Source organism: Pseudorca crassidens, chromosome 9, assembly GCF_039906515.1.
Source record: "Pseudorca crassidens isolate mPseCra1 chromosome 9, mPseCra1.hap1, whole genome shotgun sequence".
In the NCBI taxonomy this organism is placed as follows: Eukaryota; Metazoa; Chordata; class Mammalia; order Artiodactyla; family Delphinidae; genus Pseudorca; species Pseudorca crassidens.
In genome coordinates, this window is record NC_090304.1 from 49,861,405 (window position 1) to 49,884,613 (window position 23,209).

Genomic DNA, 23,209 nt, shown 5'->3' on the forward strand with positions numbered 1-23,209 from the left:
AGGGGCATAAAGAGAAGGGAGTGGGGTGGGGGCCGCTAAGATGCTGGACCACACGTGACCCACGTGTTCGCCATATGCAAATTGTATGCAAATGAACGAGCGCGCAAGTGGTGACCTCTCGGCTGGCTGGACCCTCTTGGTCTCTTCGGCCTAGTTGTCTGGAGCCCGGACCGTGGCGGTCAGGGGCCGCCCGAGGGAGAGGCCACGTCTCGTAATTCTCCTCTAGCACTGGTTTTGCTCGGAGAAAAGGGTCCTGGAGAAAGACCTCGCAGTCCTTGGGAAGGAGAGTTAAGTACGACCCTCAGCCCCGCCCCCCAAGCCCCAGTGTTTGTTGTTGGGGAAGAGAGGTGTCAGGTTACCGCCAGTGGCGCTATAATTAGCCGCGGGACTTCGTTGATCCGCGGGTCTCCGGGGACAGGGGGCAGCGCGGCGCCTCAGCAGACTTCAGTCCCCGCCGCCAGGAACCTTCAGTGCCCCTTCCCGCTCTCCGCCTCCGCCACCTCCAGGTGAGTCCCCGGCTCCCCGTCCCCTCCCTTCTCCAAGCGGAGCCAAATTACCGCTCTCCCTTTAGCATTCCCGAGCAGAGGGCGCTGAGCACCCGAGCAGCTGGGAGGTGGGGGAGCTGAGACTGGGGTTGTGTTGGGGTGGAGGCGGGGGGTGGGGGGGTGGGGTGGGGTGGGTGGAGGATAAAATCCAAGACCCGCCCACACACTTAGGGCTGCTCTGGGCACCGCCCGCGCCCCGCCGGGCCAAGTCCTAGACCAGGGACCCCTCACACTGTAGAAGAAACTCTCCCAACATTCTGTCCCCCAGCCCATCGAAGCCAAGACTCCACCGTCGCTGGTCCCACCCTCAGCGGGATCTCACTCTCCAAGTCTCCCAGAGGAATGATGTTGGTGGCTCTGTTGATCGCCCTTAGCTGCCTTGGCATCCACACCCTCAGCGGCATCCGCATTTACGCCCCCTGGCAGGTAACTGGGGGGAACCATTTGCTGCCACAAAGGGAACAGTTGGGGTGGACCCGGGGCCTGACTCCTCAAAGAGCCTTCCCAGGGATGCTTCTCTATTATGCCATTCCTCTTAATCCTCTTCCTCTCAGGAACTTCCATCCCTATAGGGAGCCCCAACTTCCCATTCCATCTCCCAGAACCCAACCTCCACCCATTGGTCCTGCTGTGATCCTCCTTCCTTCTATGGTCCTCCCTTGGGATTGCCTGCATCTTTCTCCTGTCACTTCCCATCTCCCACCACAGGCCCAGCCTAACAAACTCCTTTGGGCTACCTGTGTACTGCCCTCCCGCAGCCCCTCCCACACCAGGGCTTGACCTCCTCCCAGTCCCCATCCCCAGGTTTGAGGATGAGGGCTTCTCGAGCAGGAGAGGACTCAGAGCCTCAGAGCTGCCAGTGACTTGCTGTGGTGTCTAGCACCTGTGTGAGGGGGAAAGAGCCTGAGGATGGGGATGGGGTCAGGTAATTGGAGACTGGCCATACGTTTGTATGTCACCTGCATACTGAGCCTTAGAGCCAGAACGGTGCTTGGAAGTCTTCCAGCCCCACGTCCCACTGAGTGCAGGAACCTCTCTAATGATAAATGACCCCTCTTAGTTAGTACACAAGTGAGGATCTATATGCTATCCTTACAATAACCCTGTGGGGTTGGAAGTATCCTCAATTTATAGGTGGAGAACCTGAGGTCCAGAAAAGTTAAGAGACTCGCCCAAGATCTCACAGCCCATAGGTGGTGAAGCCAGGATTTGAACCCATGTCTGTCTGGCTCCAGTGCCTGTTATTTAAGCCCTTGAGCTCTTGCCAAATTTCACACCCCAGATATTTGGGCATAGAAATGAGATTCTGTGTTTCTGAACTGATCTGCCGCCAGAACCTCTGCCCAGTACCCTGAACTTACACCCTTTCCTGTGTGGCCCCTCTCTTCCTTACCTCTATAGGCCCAGAATGTTTCCATCCAGAACCTGAGCCTGGCTCCAAACACCTTCGATGATGCCTATGTGGGCTGCTCGGAGGAGATGGAGGAGAAGGCAGTCCATCTGCTAGCGGAGGAGATGGCTAACCATACCAGGCTGCGGGAGTCCTGGGAGACAGCCCAGAAGGCCTGGGAGCAAAGGTGTCCAGGGCTCAGCCTGCCTCCTGGCTTCAAAACCCAGCACGGAATCGCCGTCATGGTCTACACCAACTCATCTAACCCTTTATACCGGGAGCTGAACCAGGCTGTGCGGACAGGCGGTGACTCCAGGGAGTTCTACATGCAGCACTTCCCCTTCAAGGCCCTGCACTTCTACCTGACCCAGGCCCTGCAGCTGCTGCGGGGCAGTAGGGACTGCAGCAGGGAACCTGGGCAGGTGGTGTTCCGAGGCGTGGGCGCCATTCGATTTGAACCCAAGGAGGTGGGGGTCTCTGTCCGCTTAGGCCAGTTTACCTCCAGCTCCCTGGATGAGGCAGTGGCCCGCAGATTTGGTAATGCCACCTTCTTCTCTCTAAGGACTTGCTTTGGGGCCCCGATCCAGGCCCTGTCTGTCTTTCCCAAGGAGCGTGAGGTGCTGATCCCCCCGCATGAAGTCTTCTTGGTCACCAGTTTCTCCCAGGATGGAGCCCGGAACCTGGTGACTCTCTCCAGCAATAATCAGATGTGCAGCCACTTTAACTGCGCCTATCTGGGTGGTGAGCCATGCATGAGGGAAGCAGGACTGGCAGGATGTCCCTGATTTATTTCAGTCCCCAGGGCCTTCAGGAGACCCACGTGATTAATGGGGAAGTTGAGGGCTGGAAGTTAGCTGGAGTTATTTTTCTCTGTGACTCAGGTTTTGCCAGCTCAGAGAAGGCCCTATAAGTGTTTTCTGCATCTGTGAATATTCTCAGATGATTCTATAAAGGTCCTTGAAAGTTTCCTTCTGCTATACAGTCTAAAAGACCAAAAGAACCTGGTTAAGGGGGGCAATAAGCAGAGGAAAGTGACAGGAGTGCTGCTTCAGATCTCAGGAGGCCCTGGGCGTAATAGCGTAACACATACGCTATTCCCAAGTGCTGAGTCAGGGACAGAATGGGGCCAGGATGGTAGCAGGGATGGAAAGGCAATCTGGGAAGATTTCCTGGAAGAAGAAGGAGGAAGGGAAGTCAGAAGTTTGTATTTAGGACAAGGGAAAGCTAGATTGAGATTGGGAATGGCCGTGCCAGGGCCTGGTGAGAAGGGAAGTTTGGGGTGTGAGGGTCTGTCTGCATGGAGGCCTCACTGTGCTGTCTGTTGCAGCGAAGAAGAGGCCGAGATGTGAGTCTGTGCCAAGTGAGTCACCCTCCTGCCCCTCCCTCAGTTGCTTTGACTCCCCCTGGCCCTGCTGACCCTTCACCACCTTTTCCTCTCTCTCCAGCAGGAGGACAGGCCGACTCACTCTCCAAGGGGGCCTTCTCTCTGCTCTCCTGGAAGGCCCTGCCCTTGGCCTCTTAGGAGTTCCAGCTCTCAGGAGCTGGGCTCTGAAAGTTCAGTGCCTGCCACGTAGGAGTCCTGGGAAATGATGACATCCATATGAAGATGGGAGGCTTTGAAGAGCCTGGAGAAGCCAGAACATGGTTTCGGACCCAGACCTAGCAGCCATCTCCCCGGCCAGGATGTTGGCGGATCTGAGGCCATGGTAGGGTGGAGGGATCCCCGCTACGTGGTAGGGACTCCAGGGGACAAGCAAGGGTAGTACTGTGACAGCCACTGGATTAAACAGTGTTGCAGTGTGGTGACCTCAAATTTCATGATTGGTTTGTTCCATGAGACTAGACCATCTGCCCTGCTCTGGCCATATGGGACTCAGGGACTGAGGGACTAAAAAGAATGACTTTTTGATCACTTTTAGACATGGTCTCAGTGCAGACCCTTGTCACACACTGTAACCTGCAAACCCAGACGCTTTAATAGACAGAGGTTCCTCACAACAGCCCTGAAGGCAGGAAGGGAGACAGATGGCTTCCTAGGCCACTTGTCAGATGAGGAATGCAGAGCCAAGGAAGGAAGCAACTTGCTGAAGGTCAGAGAGGTAGTGCTGAAACCAGGACCCTTACCTCCTAGTCCAGAACCCTTTCCACCAAACATCTGAAGGAACTCAAAGTAGGATCCTAAGCCCCAGATATCTGGGACCCCAGAGCAAGCCATTTCTCTCTGCCCTGCTCCCACAGGGTTCATTTTGGGCTTGGGGATCTCAAAACATCAAGAGACAGAGATTCTCACACACTCTGGAGGCATCTGACATCCAGAACAGAGGCTTTATTGAGGCAAGGAAAGCAGCACGGGCTCCTACTGAGCCCCACCCTCACCCATCTGGGGTGTTCTACTCAGCACCAGAAGGCGGGACCCTCCCACTGCATCAGGACCCCTCCTTGGTTCCCAGATCTTCCTCCTGGGGCACGTCCCCAGCCCCCTCTGATTCTTGCTCCCTGTGCCCTAGCACGTGAGCTGGGGAGGAGGGGCCAGACTCTCCAGATGCTGGAGTCCTGGCCCTGCCTGCGTCCTGAAGCCCAGTTTCTGAAGACACCTGGGTCCCCACAATCCCTGGCACTGTCAGCTCTGGGTTCTCAGGGATGGGAGGGCCCAGGTTCTGGAAGCTGTTGCACACTCGGCTGATGGAGCGACAGAGGATGCTGGCACCGTCTGGTGGCCGGCGCAGCCTTCCCTCCACCAGAGTCCGCTGCACACCGGCTACCTCGCTTTGCAGTCGAGATACTGTCTTGGTCAGCTCTGTCAGTCTGTTGCCCAGGTCTTGGGGAGGGGTGGGGCGTGGCAGTAGTGACGGGGAGGTCATTCAGAAGATGAGCCTGCCCTGGACCCCTTCTACCCTCAGCACAACCCCAGGGGACATTTATGCCGGGGGTCCTAGGCAGGAGAACTGGAGGAAGTGAGGGACTGGCTTATGGCATGTGGGTCAGGTGGGCAGGCCGAGTCAGGCGCAGATGAATCAGCAGGGCTGGGGTGGTGGTGAGTCTAGAAGATACCAAGAAGGAAAGTCTTATGGACCAGAGAAGGGGTCAGGAGTCATAGAATGAGAAATTTTCTAATGGGTAGAGATTTGTACATCCGCCCCCTCTGCCTTCTTCCCCATCTACACCTGTCCAGCTCATACCCACCCTCAGAGCCCAGTTCTGATTCCACCTCCTCTTTCTCCAGCTTCTGGTACTCTATCCTTCTACCTTCCCATGAGCCTCTCAAAATGATAGACTCTTTCTCTTCTTTGGGCTCCCACTGCAATTTGTGTCTCCTTTTCTAAGCACTTTCTGCCTAGCGAGATGGTTTCTCTTCCTCAGCAGACTGAAAGCTTCCTATGTGTCCCTGCTGGGAACAAAGGGGATCTAGCAATGAACCCTGGTTGAATGAGTGAATGAATGAATGATGAATAAGGTGAATGAGTGAATGGGAAAGGGAGTGAATGAGAGAATAAATGAACACAAGAATGAAGGTGGGAATGAAGGATTAAATCAAGTGAGTGTAATAAATGTCTAAACAGGTACGAGGGTAATTGAGTGCAAGGGCCCACACGATCTGGGCAGGTTTTGGCTTCCAAGGGTGGGTCGGAGGGGGGCCACATAGAGAACTGCAGGCTGGTTGGAGGGGTGTGAGGCTGGGTGTTCCAGCTGAGCAAGGGACAGGAATGGGGAAGGCCTGGAGGGGAGCAACTAACTTTTCCGACGGGTCTCCTCAAACTCCCCCCGCGCAGTCTCTGTGTAGCGCTGTACCAGAGCCTTGATGACATGAAGCCAGTAGGATCCACGCTCTTCCTCCCCAGGCCCTGCCCCTGCCCCAGGATTGGCCTGGGATGGGAAGACAGGAGGGCGAGAGAGAGTCTTCTCCCCCAGCTTTTTTCTAGTCACTGCATCCTCCCCCAGGCAATAAAGATGGAGGCAAAGTCTGTGCAGACTTTTCTATCCCTGAAGGCCACACATCTAGACCCTCATGCAGACCTGGAAGGTAGTCTGGATGGAGGCCAGAAGGGGTGGAATGGCTGAGTGCAAGAGAACTAGGGTGGGAGGTGGGTGAGGGTTAGGAGGAGAAGCAGAGTGTGGGTAGAGAGAAATGCTGAGCAAGGCAGAGTTGAGCTCTCTCCTGCCACCAACCCAACCTTGGTTTTCTTGAGTTGAGTTAGTGCAGGTTAACCCTGTCCTTCAAATTCCGCAGAGGGGAGACTAGGGAATGTGGGGAGGCATCTCCTTGGACCAGCTCATGCATATGAGATGGAAATCATCATGCAATTTAGAATGATTAGTTCTGGGTCCAGTTTTAGGCCTCAGGACAGTACCAGGAGGGCAAGTCGGGCATCTGGGGCAGATAAAGGAGAGAGAGAGCGGAGGTGAAGTAGGCAAAGTGCTGGACTCAGAAGACAGGCTCAAATCCCAGCTTGGTCACTTCGCCGCTGTGTGCCTCGAGCAAGCTGCTCAACTTCTTCAGGCTGAAGGTCTCCAGATTTAAAGTGGAGATGGTGATAGCGCCTACTTCCCAGGCTGGTACTTCCCTGGCATGGAGTAGAGGATCTCTAAATGCTTAGGAAATAATGATTTTTATTTATCTGTATTTATTTAGCTCTCTAAATATTTTATGGTTAGCCTATTTACTTTTTTTTTTTTTTCTCTATTTTTTGGCCTCACCGTGTGGCCTGTGGGATCTTACTTCCCTGGCCAGGGATCAAACCCATGTCCTCTGCAGTGGAAGTGCAGAGCCTTAACCACTGGACCACCAGGGAAGTCCCTAGCCTATTTACTTTTATAATGTAAAAAAGCAAAGCCTTTTCTTAAATATTTTAAAAGGAGAGACAGGATTGACAGAGATGGTACAGCAGAAGCATGAGAGAGAATGATGGGTCTTTTCAGCTGCAGAGTATATAAAGCGTATTTCTTGTATAAAATAAGGAATAAGAGCTTTGGAAAAGCCATTTCCTAAGGTGCAGGGTAGGTGGGAGGAGACACCTGATGGGGTCACCAAAGAGCAGGCTAGTGAGGTGGGGGGCAGCTGGAGGAGGGGTGGAACCTCACTGGGGGTTCAGTGGAGGGTGGGGGAGACCCCCAGCTGGCTGGTATAGTGGGATCCATCAGGACTCAGTGACTCCCAGCACAGGCCCAGAGAACTGAATACAACTTCAGGTGAAGATGCTGAGTTGCACCCTAGAGGGGAAGCAGCCCTGACATGGGGTCTGCAAATATGCATCACCTGGCAACCTGGACAGGGCCAGGAAGTGGTCAGGGTGAAAGGGTGATAGTTCCAGAATGTGGAGTTTGAGATGCATTAGGGTGTAAGAGGTACCATGCAGGATAGCCTGGAGCTAGGATGGTGGGAACTGGGAACCCCTGGCATTTAGTTTCTTGTAAATGTCATGTTTTCTCCATGCTTTTGCACATGCTGTTTCCTGTGCCTAGAACTCCCTTCTCCACCGTACCTGCCCATCAACCTCCTGTTTATCCTTCAGGATTCTACTCTGCCCTCAAGGTCTCCGGGAAGCTCCCTGACCCCTGAGGCTGGGTCTGGGGCCTCTCGTCCCTGCTCCAATAGCCCCCTGTGCTTCTTTCTATCATAGGTTTGTCATCATGCACAATTACATTCCATTTCCTTCTGATGCTCTAGACTGTCAGTACCTCAAAGGACCACCGTCCTGCATATCTTTATTTCCAGAATTGGTGTGCTTTGATAAGTGTTTGTTAAACAAACTGTTGACCAATCAGATAAGGGAAGGCCTTCCTCACCTGGGGATCCAGGGGCCTCAGAGCTTCAGAGTTGGCCTGTGGCCTCGCAGAGCTGACCTGGAGGCCCTGTCTTAGAGAGACCCTCAGGTAACATGTTTTAAGGGGAACAGATAGGACCCCCTACAGACCTGGCAGTAATGCTATCTGAATTAGCAAGGGGTCCCATGCCAAGCCAGACTGAGTTAGGGAGCAGATAATGAGAGGTAAGTTAGTGCCTTGGAGGCCTGCCCTCCTCTCTCAGGCCTCAGCCACCTTCTAATTTCCAGTTTGTGGGGCATTCTCCCCTTGGCTTCTTAACACGTTACTTTGAAAAACGTTCAACGATACCTTGACCCAGTTTAGGGCAAAAAGTTTTGCCTAAAGCTTATGGGGTATTGGCAGCTTGGGAGGAGGGTGGCATGAACTTCTGTTCGAGCTGGGTGACACAGGATTGGAAATTTAGGAAATGGCCAAAGCCAGGAGGAGGGAAAGGCAAGCCATACGAGAGAGCAGGAATTGGGAGCAGGCTTTCTGGGAAACATACAAGGAAAGACAGACAAGCCAGGGGTGTTCAGACAAATGGACGGTATAGGCAATACAGCTGAAGACCCGGTGTGAGGAAGACCCACAGCAGGCAGAGGAGGTGCTCACAAAGGTGGGGATTGGGGGAGAGGCTGGCTTCTTGGCTTTGCAGCAGGAGCAGCAACAGCAAATGAAGAGGAAAATTCTCCTGAGAAACTGAGGTGAAGGGAGGGGGTTAGTTAGAGGACAGGGTCTAGGCTAATGGGGCAGGAGCTGGGATAGGGGTGCTGAGTGCTGGGGGCTTGGGAGAGCTCTGAGGTCATCACCTGAGAAGGTAGAAGGTAGCCTTGGGGGAGGGCAGGATGCTGAAGGGCACGGGCAGCGTCAGGCCCTCTCGGAAGTAGGACAGGTAGAGCTTGGAGCAAGCAAACTTCCACTCCACGTCAGCAGCATCCTGGGGGTTAGGAGGCAGGGGCTCTGCAAGGACCACTTTGGTGCCTAGCCCTCCTGCCCACTCAGTCTGCCCCATTTCCCCCCAGCCCTCATGTCTCTTCTCCAACCTCTTTCTTCTCCCCATTCTTATCTGCACCTCCACCTATCACCCACATTTCCCCTGCCTGTACCCCCCTTCCCCTCTTCCTCCCCACCACCTTTCATGCTTCTGACATCCAGTTCCATCCGGACTGTTCTCCAGCCACAAACCGTAACCCATCCATCTCCTTCCCTCTCCCTTCTCACGTTCCCACCTACTTTTCCACAACACATCCTTCCCCCCCCATTATAAGGTGGAAAGAGCACTAGACTTGTATCTGGAGAAAATAATAACATCATTAAGACCCTCAATCTACAGATGAGGAAAGTGAGGCCTAGAGAGGAAAACTTGTCCCCAGTCACAAAACAAGGCAGTAGTAGAGGCAGAGCCGGAACCCAAATGTCTCCACTCCTTGCATGCTATTCCTCTCCATTCCTTTCTCTCTTCTTCCCTCTGGCCTGAGCCACCCTCAGTTCATGCACCTCAGTCTCCTGGAAGGAGCTGGTGATCATGGCAATGAGCATGTTGAGCAGCGCAATGACCAGGACGATGGTAAAGATACCGTAGAGGGCCTGGCCCACCAGTTCCGGCACCAGAAACTGGGGCATGTCAACCACACTGTGCTCCTCCATACCGAACATCGTCCAGAACAGAAACTGGAAGGTCTCGTTGAAACTGGCATGGGGGGCTGAAGAGTAGGATGTGAGGGGTGGGAGATGAGCCAGAGCGCCACCCAGACCCACTCCTTCTCGCCCTCAGGACCCAGGCAAAGGCGCTGTGCTTCCACGAAGCCCGTTGGACCGCTTGTCATTTCTGATCTCCCGCCAGAATTTACTGAGCGTATAGCAGTGCCAGGAACAGGTGCTAAGGTTACAGCCATGAACAAGACAAGCACAGTCCATGTCTTCAAGGACGCTATGTTCTGGGTGGGGAGCGGGGGTGAGATGGACACCAACTCTACAAACATCCCTAAATTGTGGCAAGTGCTATGAAGCAGCAGCACAGGATGTTATGGCCTAGTCTGGGAGCTGGGGAAAACTTCCTCAAAAAACATTCAAGCTGAGCTCTGAAGGCTGAGGGAATCAACCAGGGGGAAGGGAAGGAGATGTGAAGCGTGCCCAAGGTAGGGGAGTCTGGGGGGCATTTGAGGAACTGAGAGACGGCCAGCATAGCTCGTCTCAGAGGGCAAAGGAGAGAAGCTCATGAGAGGGAAGCAGGGACCAACCAGGTCATGCAGGGCCCTGTAGGATAAAAACAAAGATCCTCACTATGGCCTAGGAGCCTTAGGAAGCTATGAAGAATTCTAAGCAGAGGGGTGACCCCTGAATTACTTTTGATAAGATCACACGGGCTGCTGTGAGGAGAGTGGAAGAGAAGCAGATGAGAGAGTGGGGGCACGGAGACCAGTCAAGAAGCTGTTGCCATGGTCTGGGTGAGAGAGGATGGTGATTGGACCACGGAAGCAGCCACCCATGCTGCTTCAGTTCAAGCCTAGATGACTGCAACAGTCTCCACAGCGGGTCTCTGGCCCCAGTCCCTCTCTCGTCCTTCCATCCTCCACACTGCACTGAAGGTGTTCTTTCTAAATGCTGATCTGATGTGCTGTACTTCTGCTTGTCAAACTTTAAATGCTCCTGACTACTCTCAGTCCAAATGCCCACCATGCAACGTACCTGAGGTTTTTAGCAAAAATACTTTTGACTTAATTAGCTGTCTCCCATAAATGAGCAGGGGGGCTCAGCCTGCCTGTGCTGCCGTGGAATGACACCAGGACCCATGAAGCAGGCTGGAAGGACTAGTTCCTGTCCCTAAGATTCATGATTTCAACTGTGTCAGCAGACTTCCTCAACATCTTGAAGCCAGGATGGGAACAAGGATTCTTGGTAAGAGGATTGGTCTGAATAAAGCCTCCATTTACTTTGGAACCATGAGAAAGACTTGACCAACATCCACAGGCCCAACCATGGGTCCTTCAGGTTCAACAATAAAACCATCATGTAGTTGCACTCAGGAAGAATTCGTGATTGAACGATTGCTTGGGAGGCCATCCGGAGCTCCCTGGTCTGCTGGGCAAGCCAGGCTTCTCAGCAGGACCTTCATGAGCTCCGTGACCTGGCCCCTCTACCCTCTCCAGCCTCCCCTCTCAAAATCCCCTCTATGCACCAACCATGGAGGAAGTCTTGCTATTCTCCAAACATACCTCCTTGCCTTAGTATGTGCCCCCTTCTGCCCAGAATGCTCTGTACCTTCTCTGAAGTTTACAACCTTTGTAGGTGGAGTCCAGAGTTCCCTTCTCTATGAAGTCTTCCCTGATCATCAAGACAGAGGAAGGGGCTTTCCCTTCTGATTACCCTCAGCATAAGCCCTCCTTCCTCACATCACTCATCATCTCAAACTGAGTTTATTTGTGCACGTGGCTATCTTCTCCAGGAGACTGAGTCTGGTTCACTTCTGTCTGTGCTTCCAGTGCCAGGGACAGGACCTACTACAAAGAAGGTGTCATAAATGGGTGTGAACTCAAACAGCAATGAATGAATGACTAAGAAAGTGAATGAATTTAAAAAGTGAGTGAATGAATGAGTGAACAATGAATGAGTGAGTGAATGAACAAGGAATTAGTTATTGGCCATATTTAGGGAGAACTGAGTATCAAAAAGAATAATGGGGCTTCCCTGGCGGCACAGTGGTTAAGAATCCGCCTGCCAACGCAGGGGACACGGGTTCAAACCCTGGCCTGGGAAGATCCCACATGCTGCGGAGCAACTAAGCCCATGTGCCACAACTACTGAGCCTGAGCTCTAGAGCCCGCGAGCCACAACTACTGAAGCCCGCACGCCTAGAGCCCGTGCTCTGCAACAAGAGAAGCCACGACAATGAAAGGTCCGCACACTGCAACAAAGAGTAGCCCCCAGTCACTGCAACTGGGGAAAGTCCGCGCACAGCAACGAAGACCCAACACAGCCAAATATAAAAACAAATTAATTAATTAACAAAAGAAGAATAATGACTGTAATGGATTATTATATTTTTAAAAAATCTTTGAATCCATAGTGATATTCAAAAAGAGTGGAAAAGGAAGCACTTCTTTATGGCAGAATGCCAGCAAAGAAATGTACAGGGAATGACAGCAATAGAAAATCAGCATCTTGAAACCACTGTTATAATAACTGATGCAGGTAAAAATCATCTGTAAAGGGACTTCCCTGGTGGCGCAGTGGTTAAGAGCCTGTCTGACAGTGCAGGGCACGTGGGTTCGATTCCTGGTCCAGGAAGATCCCACATGCCGCAGAGCAACTAAGCCTGTGCGCCACAACTACAGAGCCTGCGAGCCACAGCTACTGAAGCCCACGCACCTAGAGCCTGAGCCCTGCAACAAGAGAAGTCACTGCAATGAGAAGCCTGCGCACCACAATGAAGACCCAACGCAGGCAAAAATTAATTAATTAAACAAAAATCATTTGTGGATGATAAATCCACTCAGAGCAAAGTTGCAAGAAAGTGGTCTAGGCACACAGTCTCAGCATCTCTTTTCATTACCACAAGGGTATCTCCTTTTCAATGGAGAGGTTTGCTAGACCAATGGGCCTCACCAATGGGCTAAACTGACATTGTGAGCCTCCTGATGTGATACGATGGAAAGTACACATCATCAATTAGGTTGCGTTCTTGCCAAAATTGCTTAAGTTGAATCTGATCATGAGGAAGAGGTGATTACTAAGCTCCAAGTTCACGGTCCCAGAATCCCACCTGCCCATCCTGCCTCTGCCCCTGAGTACTTGCCCAGCCGCTCTGTCTCCTGGTAAGGCACGTAGATGTTGTTGAGGCCGCAGAGGAAGGCGGTCAGGATAATCGTGAGAATGAACATGAACCTGGCAGGGGGTGGGATGGGGGAGGGTCAGAGCAGGTCTCTTCCCTGCGAGAAGTCAGGCTCTGGGAAGAGAGATGGGGGTGATGGCTCCCAGTCTCAGCCTCTACTTGACAAGGATTCAGTGTGGTTATTATTAAGAAGAGAGAAATTAAGGGGTGGGAAATGAGAAGGGATTTAAAGGGTGCTGAAGCAGAAGCTCTCCCTCCAGAATAAAGGATTCTGGGTTGAAACAGTCAAAGCTGGGCATGGGTCAGGCTCCCAGGGAGGGACTGAGATGCTGAGATGTGGTACAAGGATGAGGGAGAGTCACAGAGTCCTACTGGACAGGATTTATCACCAGTGGAGTTAAAGCCACATGTGAGTTGAGTTGGCTGGCAACACGGAAGGCTAGGAGAGTCTCAGGGGTGGGATGGCAAGTTCTGCAAGCTGAGCTGAGCTGAAGATGTTCACAGATGTAACCAGGGCTTTTCCCATCAAGGGCACCCATGCCTGTCCCACCTCAGGCAGGGTTTTCCCAGGGAAGCAGGCACGAAAAATGGGCTCTGATTAGGGTGAAAGGCCAGGTAGGCTGTAAATGATTTGATGATAATTACCAGGAAGACCAGATAATTCCATGAATTCCAAAAGCAGTTGTACAGTGGAAACCATCCAAAGGGACCCCTGAGTCCAGTGCCTCACCACAAAGATGGGAAAACTGAGCCCCAGAGAGGGCCATGGAGACAACAAAGGAACTGGGACTGGAATGCCAGCCAAGGGCTCTTACTGCTATTGGTGGTTCCTGATCTTTGGAGTCATGGGCCTCTTTGAGAATTAGATGAAAGTTATAGACCCTCTCTGCAGAGAAATGTACCTTTACATTTACATCCGAAAATTTGCCTTTATTTTCAGGGTTTCCGAGGTCTCTGGAGCCTGTACAAGCAACCCAGGATAAGAATCCCTGTGCTAACTAGAGCTGGGAGCTTCAGAAGGAGATCAAGTGGGGTCCATCGGAGGGGAAGATGCTCGAGCAGGGGCAGTACGCACCAGATCATGTCGTCCATCATCCTGCCAATGGAAATCTGCAGGATGCCCAGCGACTCATGGGCCGGCAGGACGTAGGCCAGGTGGGTGAAGCAAAGAGCACCTCAGCCAGGAACTCGTGGTCTTCCGTGCGCCACTTACGCCGCTCTGTGCAGGTGGAACGGGGTTGGGGGGCTGAGGCCGAGAACCAAGGAAGGGAGGGGACTGGGGGACTCAGGGCTGAGCTAGGAGGCACTCACCAGCCGAGGTGAAGTAGCGGCAGGCAGCCCCGTCCGGGGCATCCCGGCAGCGCCTGTAGGCCAGCCCGGCCAGGAGCACGAAGGCCGCCAGGTACAGGGACAAGACAACCGTGTCCAGGATGTTCCACCAGTCCAGGAGGTAACTGCACAGGCCCTCGATCCACACTTCCTTACACTCAAACCACAGGAAGCCTGAAGGAGGTGGTAGGGAGCCAGGGCAGGGTGAGGCGCCTCCTCCGTCCAGGTCAGAGCTGGGTTGCAGGTATGGTTGTAGGGGGAAACTATCCATGGGGTGGGAGAACTAAGATATGAAAGGCATGAAATGGATAAAATGTAGACGTTTAGTCTGCTTAAGTACAGAGATCTTACGTGAAAATAAAAAGAACTTCTGGCTGATGCAGACTCAGCTGCCACGGAGCCTGTGCCACTGATCCCAGTTGGCTGATAAACTCAAAGTGAGTAACACCTTGAGAAGCTGGTTATTGGGAGGGGATGATCGAAATCTGCTTCCCCCTTCCCTCCACCAAGTATATATTGGACAACTATTTCAAGAATATTGATTTGAAGGGGCTCCAAATTATCAACCTGCTCCTTATCAGCCCGGGGCCCAGGGCCTGACCTGGGGATGGAGGGTCTCGGGAGCTGGACCCCATTAGCCAGGTGACCCTGCCATGTCATACCCTTCTCCGTTCCCTGGATACAAGCATGTGCTTTTTTACTCATGGTTCTGTCCACCTAGAAAGCCCTTCCACACCCTTTTGAAGGCAGGCTCGCCTTTGTGGCCCAGGACAAATCTTACCTCCTCTGTGAAGCCTTCCCTAACCGGGGGAGTGAGTTCTCACAGCTCTCTTCAGACCTCTGTGATACCATCGCTGTGGGGCACTGCAGGAGATCTCTTCCTGGGTCCGCCCCCCGTCCCCTCCCCTGAACTTTGAACCCCTCAAGGGCAGGGACCATGGCCTATTCACCTCCTTGTCCCTGGTGCCCAGAACAAGGCCCAGTAGTTACTATTGAATAAAAACTGATTAAGCTCCTACCATGTGCCAGTGGGATCCTGTGGTGAATAAGACAAATACAGGCCCTGGCCTCCCCGGGTTCATAATCTAGTGAGGGAGGCGGGCAAGTAGCCAAGTCGTTACAAGCCAGTGTGGTAACTGTTAAGGTGGAAAGGAGGGGAACAGAGGCTGTTGTGAGAATGTTTAGGAACAGATCCTCACCCTGATTTGGGGACCAGGGAAAGCTTCACTTCTCCCAGAAAGTGACGACTGAACTGAGACCTGATGGAGGAGTAGGAGCCGGCCAGGTGAAGGGGCAGCACGGGCAGGGAGAGGGCTGTGGGGAAAGAGAACGTGCGCGGGCCTGGAGACAAGCAGTGCAGGCGAGGTGAGAACTGCATCCATTCCCACGGCAGCAGGGGGTGGATGCTTATTTAAATACGTTGGATGTGTAGAAGGAACCCTATTTAGTTTATCTGTGTGTTCTCAGGGCTTCACTCACAGTAGGGCAGCAGCAAGTGTTTATTACATGAAGAAACAAGGAGTGTTCTTTTATTTATTTATTATTTTATTTTATTTTATTTTATTTAGCTTTGGCTGTGTTGGGTCTTCACGGCTGTGCGTGGGCTTTCTCTAGTTGCGGCGAGCAGGGGCTACTCTTCATTGCGGTGCGGGGGCTTCTCATTGCAGTGGCTTCTCTTGTTGAGGAGCACGGGCTCTAGGCGTGCGGGCTTCAGTAGTTGTGGCTCGCGGGCTCTAGAGTGCAGGCTCAGTAGTTGTGGCGCACGGGCTTAGTTGCTCCGCAGCATGTGGGATCTTCCCAGACCAGGGGTTGAACCCGTGTCCCCTGCATTGGCAGGCAGATTCTTAACCACTGTGCCACCAGGGAAGCCCGGAGTGTTGTTTCTTAAGACTTCTTCCCCCGTGGGCAGGAACTGTATTGGTTTCATCTGCACCCAATACAGGTCAATAATGTTTAGTAAATAACTGCATGAGAAACTTTTCCTCTTGCATGGCTCTTGTTTTCTTCCCCAGAGTTTCTTGGCCAAATAGTCTTTCAGGCCTTACTGACTGGCTTGGTACAGGGTAGAGCAGCGGACTTAGTCTACTGGTGTCTTGGGAGTTTGCTAACTAAGCTAGAGACAAGTAAAGGGAAGACAGATGAGGAAGGGACCCCCAGTCCAGCTGCTGAGCTGACCAGCCAAATGCTCGGTAGAGCCCTGGAGGTTACTGTCAACTGCATTTGCTGAATTGTTTGAGAATACTCAATTCTGCTATAGAAGCAAAGAACACCAATGGAATGGCTGGAACTTATGCATTAAGCATATAGAAGTTAGTTATCTGGGTGACATGTTGGACAAATAAAGCAAGTAGAGCATATGTGTGTGAACATATGTAGAATATTTAGGGTAGACAGTAAATATTAATAATACGCTGAATATACACAAGGCAGATGAGGCCCTTAGGATTCATCAGATCTTAAATCAGCTCCCCACTGGTGATACCCATTCTGGCCTCACATGTCCTCTGCCCAAAAATTGCGAAGAAAAGTCACAGCTGTTCACCAGGATGATTAGTAAGCTACAGCTGTGGTCAGACATACTTGCCCCTGTGTTTCTCCTCCAATCAAGTGTTGGGGCCAGTCTGCTTCCGGCTGTTGTATCCTCTGCTCAAACCTCAACTCTGGTCCTCGAAACACCACCATCATAAGTACACCATTTATGGGTTTAATAAACTGTATGATTCAAGCAACTTAATTTGGTCTGTGAGCCTTTCTGTTCCATGACCTTCGGGATAGATTGCCTGGTGGTGTACTTGCTGGCTACCATTACACCAAGGTAATCTCCACCGGACACAGTGGACCAGTGTCTTATTTGTGGGAGGATATGAACATCCAGAATGGGTAGCGACTGGTGCCAGGGTAGGGGAAGAGTGGGGTCCTTGCTCAGGGGGTCTATCACAGGGCTAGGTCCCCTGATTAGAGGTGAAGAGGAAACCCTTGGTGGACCAGAGCCCGGAGGGGTCTGGTTATGTGTTCAGGGAGAATCTACAGGGGCAGCCCCCCTCCACGGGGGTGCTTACTGTGAAGAAAAGTGAGGGGGCCCCCAAGGGGGTCTGCCACAAATAAAAGGCCCACACATGTACCTGCAACCCAAACCATGCGTAGTGAAGTCTCCCAGACACTGTGGCTGCGGCCTCGGAAGGTACTCAGCTGTGTTTCCATGACCAGGGACTCTCCCAGCAGGAAGATGCGGAACCACAGATAGGAGGCCGAGTGCAGCAGGAACTTCGGCACCGGGATCTTCATCAGGCAGCCCAGCTTGGGGGAAGGAAGGAGAGCAGGGCTCTCAGAGTCCTGTTCAAATCTCTCCCCACCCTGGATAACTTCCGGGATGCTCAGCCCCCACATGTCTCCTCCTCTCATTCACTCACTTATTCAGACATTTATGAAGAATGTACTGTATATTAGGCCTTCCCCCTTCGTATCTATTTTTTCCTTCACAACCGTATGAGGTGGGTATCGTTATTCCCATTTTTTAGCTAAGGAACTGAGGATCACAGAGATAAAGTAACTTTCCCTGGGGGGTCCCACAGGCTCTTCAATCACAACCATGTTAAAAAGAAATTCATCACTTTTGATCCCAAACTTGTTCCTTCTCCTCTTCCTCCTGTTTCCCCATCTTAGAAAACGTCCTGGCCACCCAGACCAGGAAGCTTAAAGGCATCTCTGCATCCTCTCTCTCATACACTCTGACAGTCTCCCTAACTCCCGCCCCTCCCCCAATCCATCCTTTACACCACTAGGAGAGAGAGCTTTCTAAAACACAAAACTAATAGGATCTCTCACCTCATTACAGTCTTCCAGTGGCTCCCATCATTGCATAAGGCTCTGTGGGACCCGGGCCCCTGCTTACCTCCTACCACTCACCATTTGCACTTATGCTTTAGCTACACAGAGTTCCTCTCAGTCTCTAATAGTTTGCATTCTCCCTCCCTGGGCCGTTGGTGGACATGCTGTTCTGCTTCCTGGAGCACTGCTCACCCTATTCCTCACTTGATTTACAGGTACCTGGCTTGCTCTTTATTATATCCCCAGCACCAGGCACGATGCCTGGTTCACAGTAGGGTCTCAAGGAAATATTTGTTGGGTGAAGGAATAGAAATATCTGGGTCCACAAGGGCTCCCAAAGAATCTGTAGGTTGGGGCAGAGTCTCTTTAGGAGATTGTAGGGCTGTATATACGACTCAGGCTTCGGAGGCAGAGAGACCTCAGTTTCAATCCTGACTCTGCTATTTACTGTGGACAAAAGAGCATTCTGTTCCTTGTGTCTCCACTGTAAAATCCAGGTGCAATGCCTACCTTCCAGGACCACCTCAAATTACCTGATGGGAACATTCCCAAAGTGCCTGGCCCAGGGCCTGGCATAAAGCAAGTGCTAAATAAATGACAGTTATCATTACTTCTATTCTTAGTACCCGGGACTTGGGTGCCAGCCAGTGGCCAAGGCAGAGGAAGGGCGTGGTGAGGACGATGAGGAAGGCGACCAAAGAGCTTCCAGATACTGGTGCTCCCACGCCAGCCAGCGAGGCTCCCATGCCAGATGGAGGACAGGACCTGCTGGCAGATGGGGGGTGCTACAAACTAAGCAGAGATGGGAGTGAGGAGAGGGGGTGGCCACCAGCCAGGGAGGAGGAAAGGGAGCTAGTTGGGTGCACTGACTTCCCTGCCATAGAGGTTGAACCATGTTTTTTTTCTTCCCAGGCCAGCCAGCTCAGAAGAGAGGCAACCCACTTGCCATGTGACCTTGGGCAGACCCCACCCCTCTTTGGGACTTGGTTTCCTAGTCTATGAAGAAGTTGAATTCAAAGATTTTCCTGGACTTTCCAGATCCTGCATTCCTGAATCTAAGTCAGGCAGTGGTGGGTGCAACTGGGTACCCAGTCCCAGAACCCGCAGGATTCCTTGTCTTCTTAGAGACGTGAGGCACCAGCCTTCATGGTCTTGAGGAGGGAGGATCAGGGAAAGTGGGCTCTGGTGTCTTAGGGAGCCATTGTGAAGGAAGGTTTTTGGCTAAGCTCCTGGTGGGCTAGGATATCTAGGGTAGGTGAGAGGGAGCAGTAAGCGGGGGGTAGGCTAGAAGGAGAGCATGTCTTAGGCTTAGGGGACAGGCGTCTAGTGAAATGGGGAACCATGGAATCACTTGACCCTTAAGCCCTGAGAGATGTAGTCTAATCTTGCTGAATAGAGTGAGATACTGAAGTCTAACAACAGAAAGAGACCACACCAAACCTACTCAGCAGGCCAGAGGCTGAGTAAGACCCAGAAGTCTGTTCTGAAGGTGGGGTCTGGGTGGGTAATGGGACTTCCAAGGGCTGGGGAGAGGTTAGGGACTTAGACTGAAGGTAAGAAGGGCAGGTGGGAGACCCACAGAATCAAGGGTCTAGATAGAAGCGTGCTCAGAATGAAGATCTAAGAGGGGTCCTGAGGGCAGTGAAAGGACTTGCTTAGGGTTGGAGCAGGGACTACGTAGAGGTGGCAGGGCAAGGGGTCAGGGCAGGGCGGGGGAGGAGGGGGTGGGTAGGGCCCAGCTGACCCACTTCTGGTTGTAGGTGATGGCCAGTCACAGCCTCGCCAGGTTGGGGATGCTTTCCTCAAAGGCCTGGTCCAGACCCTCGGCCTTGGGCTCAGTCTTGCTGTCCTCGCCCAAGTCATCGAGCACCGCAGTGACCTTGCTCTGGTTCTGGCACATGCCCAGCAGTTCAAAGCCGTAGTCCTGGCTCAGCGACTCCAGGGCAATGTACTCAGGCTGTAGGGAGGAAGTCCGTGTGCGCCTGCCACCCTGGGGGCCCAGCCCCATTAGGTCAGCCCCCACCCTCCCAAAAGTGGGTCTGGGCCACTCTGTTCTGCCCTCGGCCGTCACTTCCCCACAGCTGGTGTCACCCTGAGTCCTCTATTCCTTTCTTCCCTTCCACCCCACCTATCCTCTTGGCTATAACGAGGCACTTCTTGGGTCAACTTTGCTTCTCTGTCGCTGCATCTACCTCATTGCTGAGTCATTTCAACTCAGACCCCTCCGTCACCTTTGTCCACCCCTTGTACTTCCTCCTCCCTATTCCTGTCCCACTTCCGCTCCTATTCTTCATGCCTTCTTGGGTTAATTGAATTACTTTGTTGAGCACCTACCTTATACGAGAGCCCGTGCTGGCAGTTTTAGGAGCTGCAGACACGAGTGGGCAGTTCTTGTTTCCACTTTACCCGTCCTAGCCTCAGTTTTACTTGGGGCCCTAACACCAGAGAGAATCCAGGCTAGGATTTTAGGAGGCTAGGTCTGAGGCCCAGCATGGTCCCTCAGGTGGTGTCACGCTGGGTAAGGTATTTCCCCTATCCAAGCCTCAGCCCCCTTGCCTGGAAAGTGGGGATGATCATTCCTGCTGCCTCCTTCCGTGGGCTGCTACGAGGATGAGGGATGGTCCTTTGGAAAGGGCTGCTCTTCCCTGCTACCTGTGAAGTGGAGGCTCTTCATTCCCTGATCCTTCTACAACTCTGGAGAAGCAGCATGCTCTTCCCTGAGCTCGTCTGGCACAGGTCATCCTGCCCTAGGACTCTGTTAATATCCTTGTTTGTTTCCCCACCTAATGGTAATCTTGACCATGGGAACCAAGTCTGCCTGGCACAGAGGGGATGTCAGTGGATGAGTGATGGATGGAACTGGACTGGTGAATTCAAAGCCCCTGACCAGCCCCTGCCTCCAGGCCTCCCTGGCTCCCCTTCACGCATTCTGTCTGCACAGGGTTCCTGCACTCATCCCATGTCTACTGTTACTAGCCGAGAGTCTTTGCTTGGACGGAATCCCTACCTCAAATATCCTCCCTACTCCTCTTCACTTGTGTTAAACCACCTCGTTGTGTAGCCAAGATTAATCCCACTTCTTCCAAGGAGTCTGCCCTGCACACAACATCTGTAGCTTCCTGACCTCTTTTCTGCTCCTTAGAAGCCCTCTGGTACCATCCACAGAGACCCTGAATGAAGCTGAGCATCCTGGGAGTCTTGTCCGCCTCTCTCTGCCCTCTCTCTCCCTGCTGCGATCACAAGCATGAGGCCGCAACGCACAATGCTCTAGGTGGGACCACACAGTAGGTATTCAGAAAGGACAGGTTCTACTGAATGTCATCTCTAAGTCCGTCCAGCTGCCTTCCTATCTATGTTCTCTCTCCTCCCTCAGACTGACCCAGGAGACACCTAGGATAGGGTCTGTCCCACCCCCATAAGACTAGGTACCCCTAGAGTGACAGCTGTCTGCAATTAGAATGAGATCCCCCTCAGGGTGGAATTCTGCAGCTCCCCATCAGAATGGAGGTTTCCTGAGAACATCTTTCTGTTGTTTCCCTCTTCCCAGAACACCCACCACAGGCCCGACCACGCCCCGGTGGAGGACAGATACGGGACACCAAGGGCAGGGGAAGGGAGCAGAAACCAACCTTAAACTCAGGCTCCTTGTGGGCAAGGCGCCTGAGCTCGCAGCTGAGCTGGAAGGCAGCCAGCATGGCGTCCTCACTGGCCAGTGAGAGGTGGGTGCAGCTGGCAATGCCATGACAGGTGTTGATGCGGGACAGGGAGAACTGGAGCAGATCACAGCAGCATGTGTTGCTGCACTTGAGGCAGGCACAGGAGACAGGGTGGGGCCGGGCGATGCTGTGGCCCTGGTCCATGAGCAGCTGGGCGATCTCATACAGGTCCTTCTGGCAGGCCAGGGTGAGGGAGGTGACACCAGGGGCAAAGCGGGGGCCATCGACTGATGAGTCAAAGAAGGCCAGTGAGAAAGACCTGGTGTCCACCTTGCGGCCCTTCTCCCATTCCAGCCAGGCCAGCAGGCGACGCACCACTGCCGGCTGGTTTGTGTCCACAGCCACCAGCAGGGCCTCGTGGATCTGCCGGAAGTCGAACTTGACACTGGCCAACAGCACACCACTGATGGCCTTGTGGCCCAGGTGGATGGCCAGATTGAGCGCCTCCCTCCAGCAGTGGTCCTCAGCCTCCTCCACATTCTGCAGGGGCCCGCCTGACCCGCCGTCTGTGGTCTCAACCCACAACTCCAGCAGCTGCTACACCAGGTCCAATGGCACCCAGCAGCGGAGGTGGGAACTTAAGCTTTCTGTTCACGATCTCGGTCCACTTAGGCTGAGGCTGGATGAAGGAGTAGAGAGGGTGGGACCCCGAGTCTCCAACCTCCTTTGCTTTGGGGCCTCCCTCACCCTTCCACCTTCAAGCCCTTAACCCTCTATACCCAGGCAACATTATAGTCTTCCTATCCCAAACACACAATAACACAAATTTCCATTTTTGTTTTAGGTAACACTTATGTAGTGCTTAAGTACAGGTAGTTTTCAAAACCCTTCATAAGTAAGTAATTCATTCAATTCTTAAATATCCCTGTAAGGTAGGAGCTATCATTCCCTCTTTAACAGAAGAAGCTGACATACAGACATGCCAAACCACTTAACGAGGTGGGCAGCCAGGCATTCTGGCTGAGGAGGTGGTATTGCTAGTTACTTTTCCATGCTACTTCTCAACTCAGATAGAAATTATTACTAGTAGCTTTGGGATTTCTGGAATCTCTACTTCTTCAAAAGCCCCCAAATGTGGGATATGAGAATGTAGGTAAGTAAATACTTTCCCTCTTTTAAGGAAAATAACAATGCTACCACTTTTATCTGTTTTACTCTGAAATTAAATTCTACATTAGGGGCTTCCCTGGTGGCGCAGTGGTTGAGAGTCCGCCTGCCGACGCAGGGGACACGGGTTCGTGCCCCGGTCCAGGAGGATCCCACATGCCGCGGAGCAGCTGGGCCCGTGTGCCACAACTACTGAGCCTGCGCTCTAGAGCCTGCGAGCCACAACTACCAAGCCCACGTGCCACAATTGCTGAAGCCCACGCGCCTAGAGCCCGTGCTCCGCAACAAGAGAAGCCACCGCAGTGAGAAGCCTGCGCACAGCAACGAAGAGTAGCCCCCGCTCACTGCAACTAGAGAAACCCCACGCAGCAACGAAGACCCAATGCAGCCAAAAATAAGTAAAATAAATTTAAAAAAAAAAAGAAAAGAAGAAAGTAGTTTATTAAGTCAACATAATTCTAATCAGAATTCCAGCAGAAGTTGCTGGCAATCACCACAAAGTCATCAACCAATAAAGGGCCACAAATTGCTAAGACAATTCTAAAAAGATGGATCAAAGAGGTGGAGAACAACTCTGAAAAGAATTACAAAATCACAGTATTTCAACATATGGTCTATAGAAACAAGCAAATAGATTCCAGAAACAGACTCATATAAATGG

At 52.5% G+C, this 23,209-nt stretch overlaps 2 protein-coding genes across 4 annotated transcripts; one reads left to right on the forward strand and one right to left on the reverse strand.

Moving 5' to 3' along the window:
* The first annotated feature begins 137 nt into the window (after positions 1-137).
* Positions 138-3,748, forward strand: ART5 (ADP-ribosyltransferase 5). Of its 3 annotated transcripts, none has more exons than XM_067750186.1 (5): positions 140-506; positions 814-971; positions 1,947-2,676; positions 3,263-3,295; positions 3,384-3,748. In XM_067750186.1, exons 2-5 carry the CDS (start codon positions 888-890, stop codon positions 3,455-3,457), a joined length of 921 nt encoding a protein of 306 aa, XP_067606287.1. In that variant the 5' UTR covers positions 140-506; positions 814-887; the 3' UTR covers positions 3,458-3,748. The 3 variants fall into 3 exon arrangements, with proteins under 3 accessions (XP_067606288.1, XP_067606287.1, XP_067606286.1); XM_067750185.1 differs by having other exon boundaries at positions 144-506; positions 3,381-3,748; XM_067750187.1 differs by lacking the exon at positions 3,263-3,295 and having other exon boundaries at positions 138-506; positions 3,381-3,748.
* Positions 3,749-4,361: 613 nt separating this feature from the next.
* LOC137231142 (short transient receptor potential channel 2-like) lies at positions 4,362-23,157 on the reverse strand. The gene is given in 15 exon segments (XM_067751680.1): positions 4,362-4,753; positions 5,670-5,799; positions 8,350-8,428; positions 8,547-8,674; positions 9,235-9,427; positions 12,529-12,621; positions 13,644-13,734; positions 13,737-13,787; positions 13,880-14,071; positions 17,020-17,194; positions 18,352-18,420; positions 18,422-18,517; positions 19,470-19,682; positions 21,355-21,978; positions 23,137-23,157. Coding segments are annotated over 15 exon segments (2,547 nt in total).
* Between the last annotated feature and the right edge of the window lie 52 nt (positions 23,158-23,209).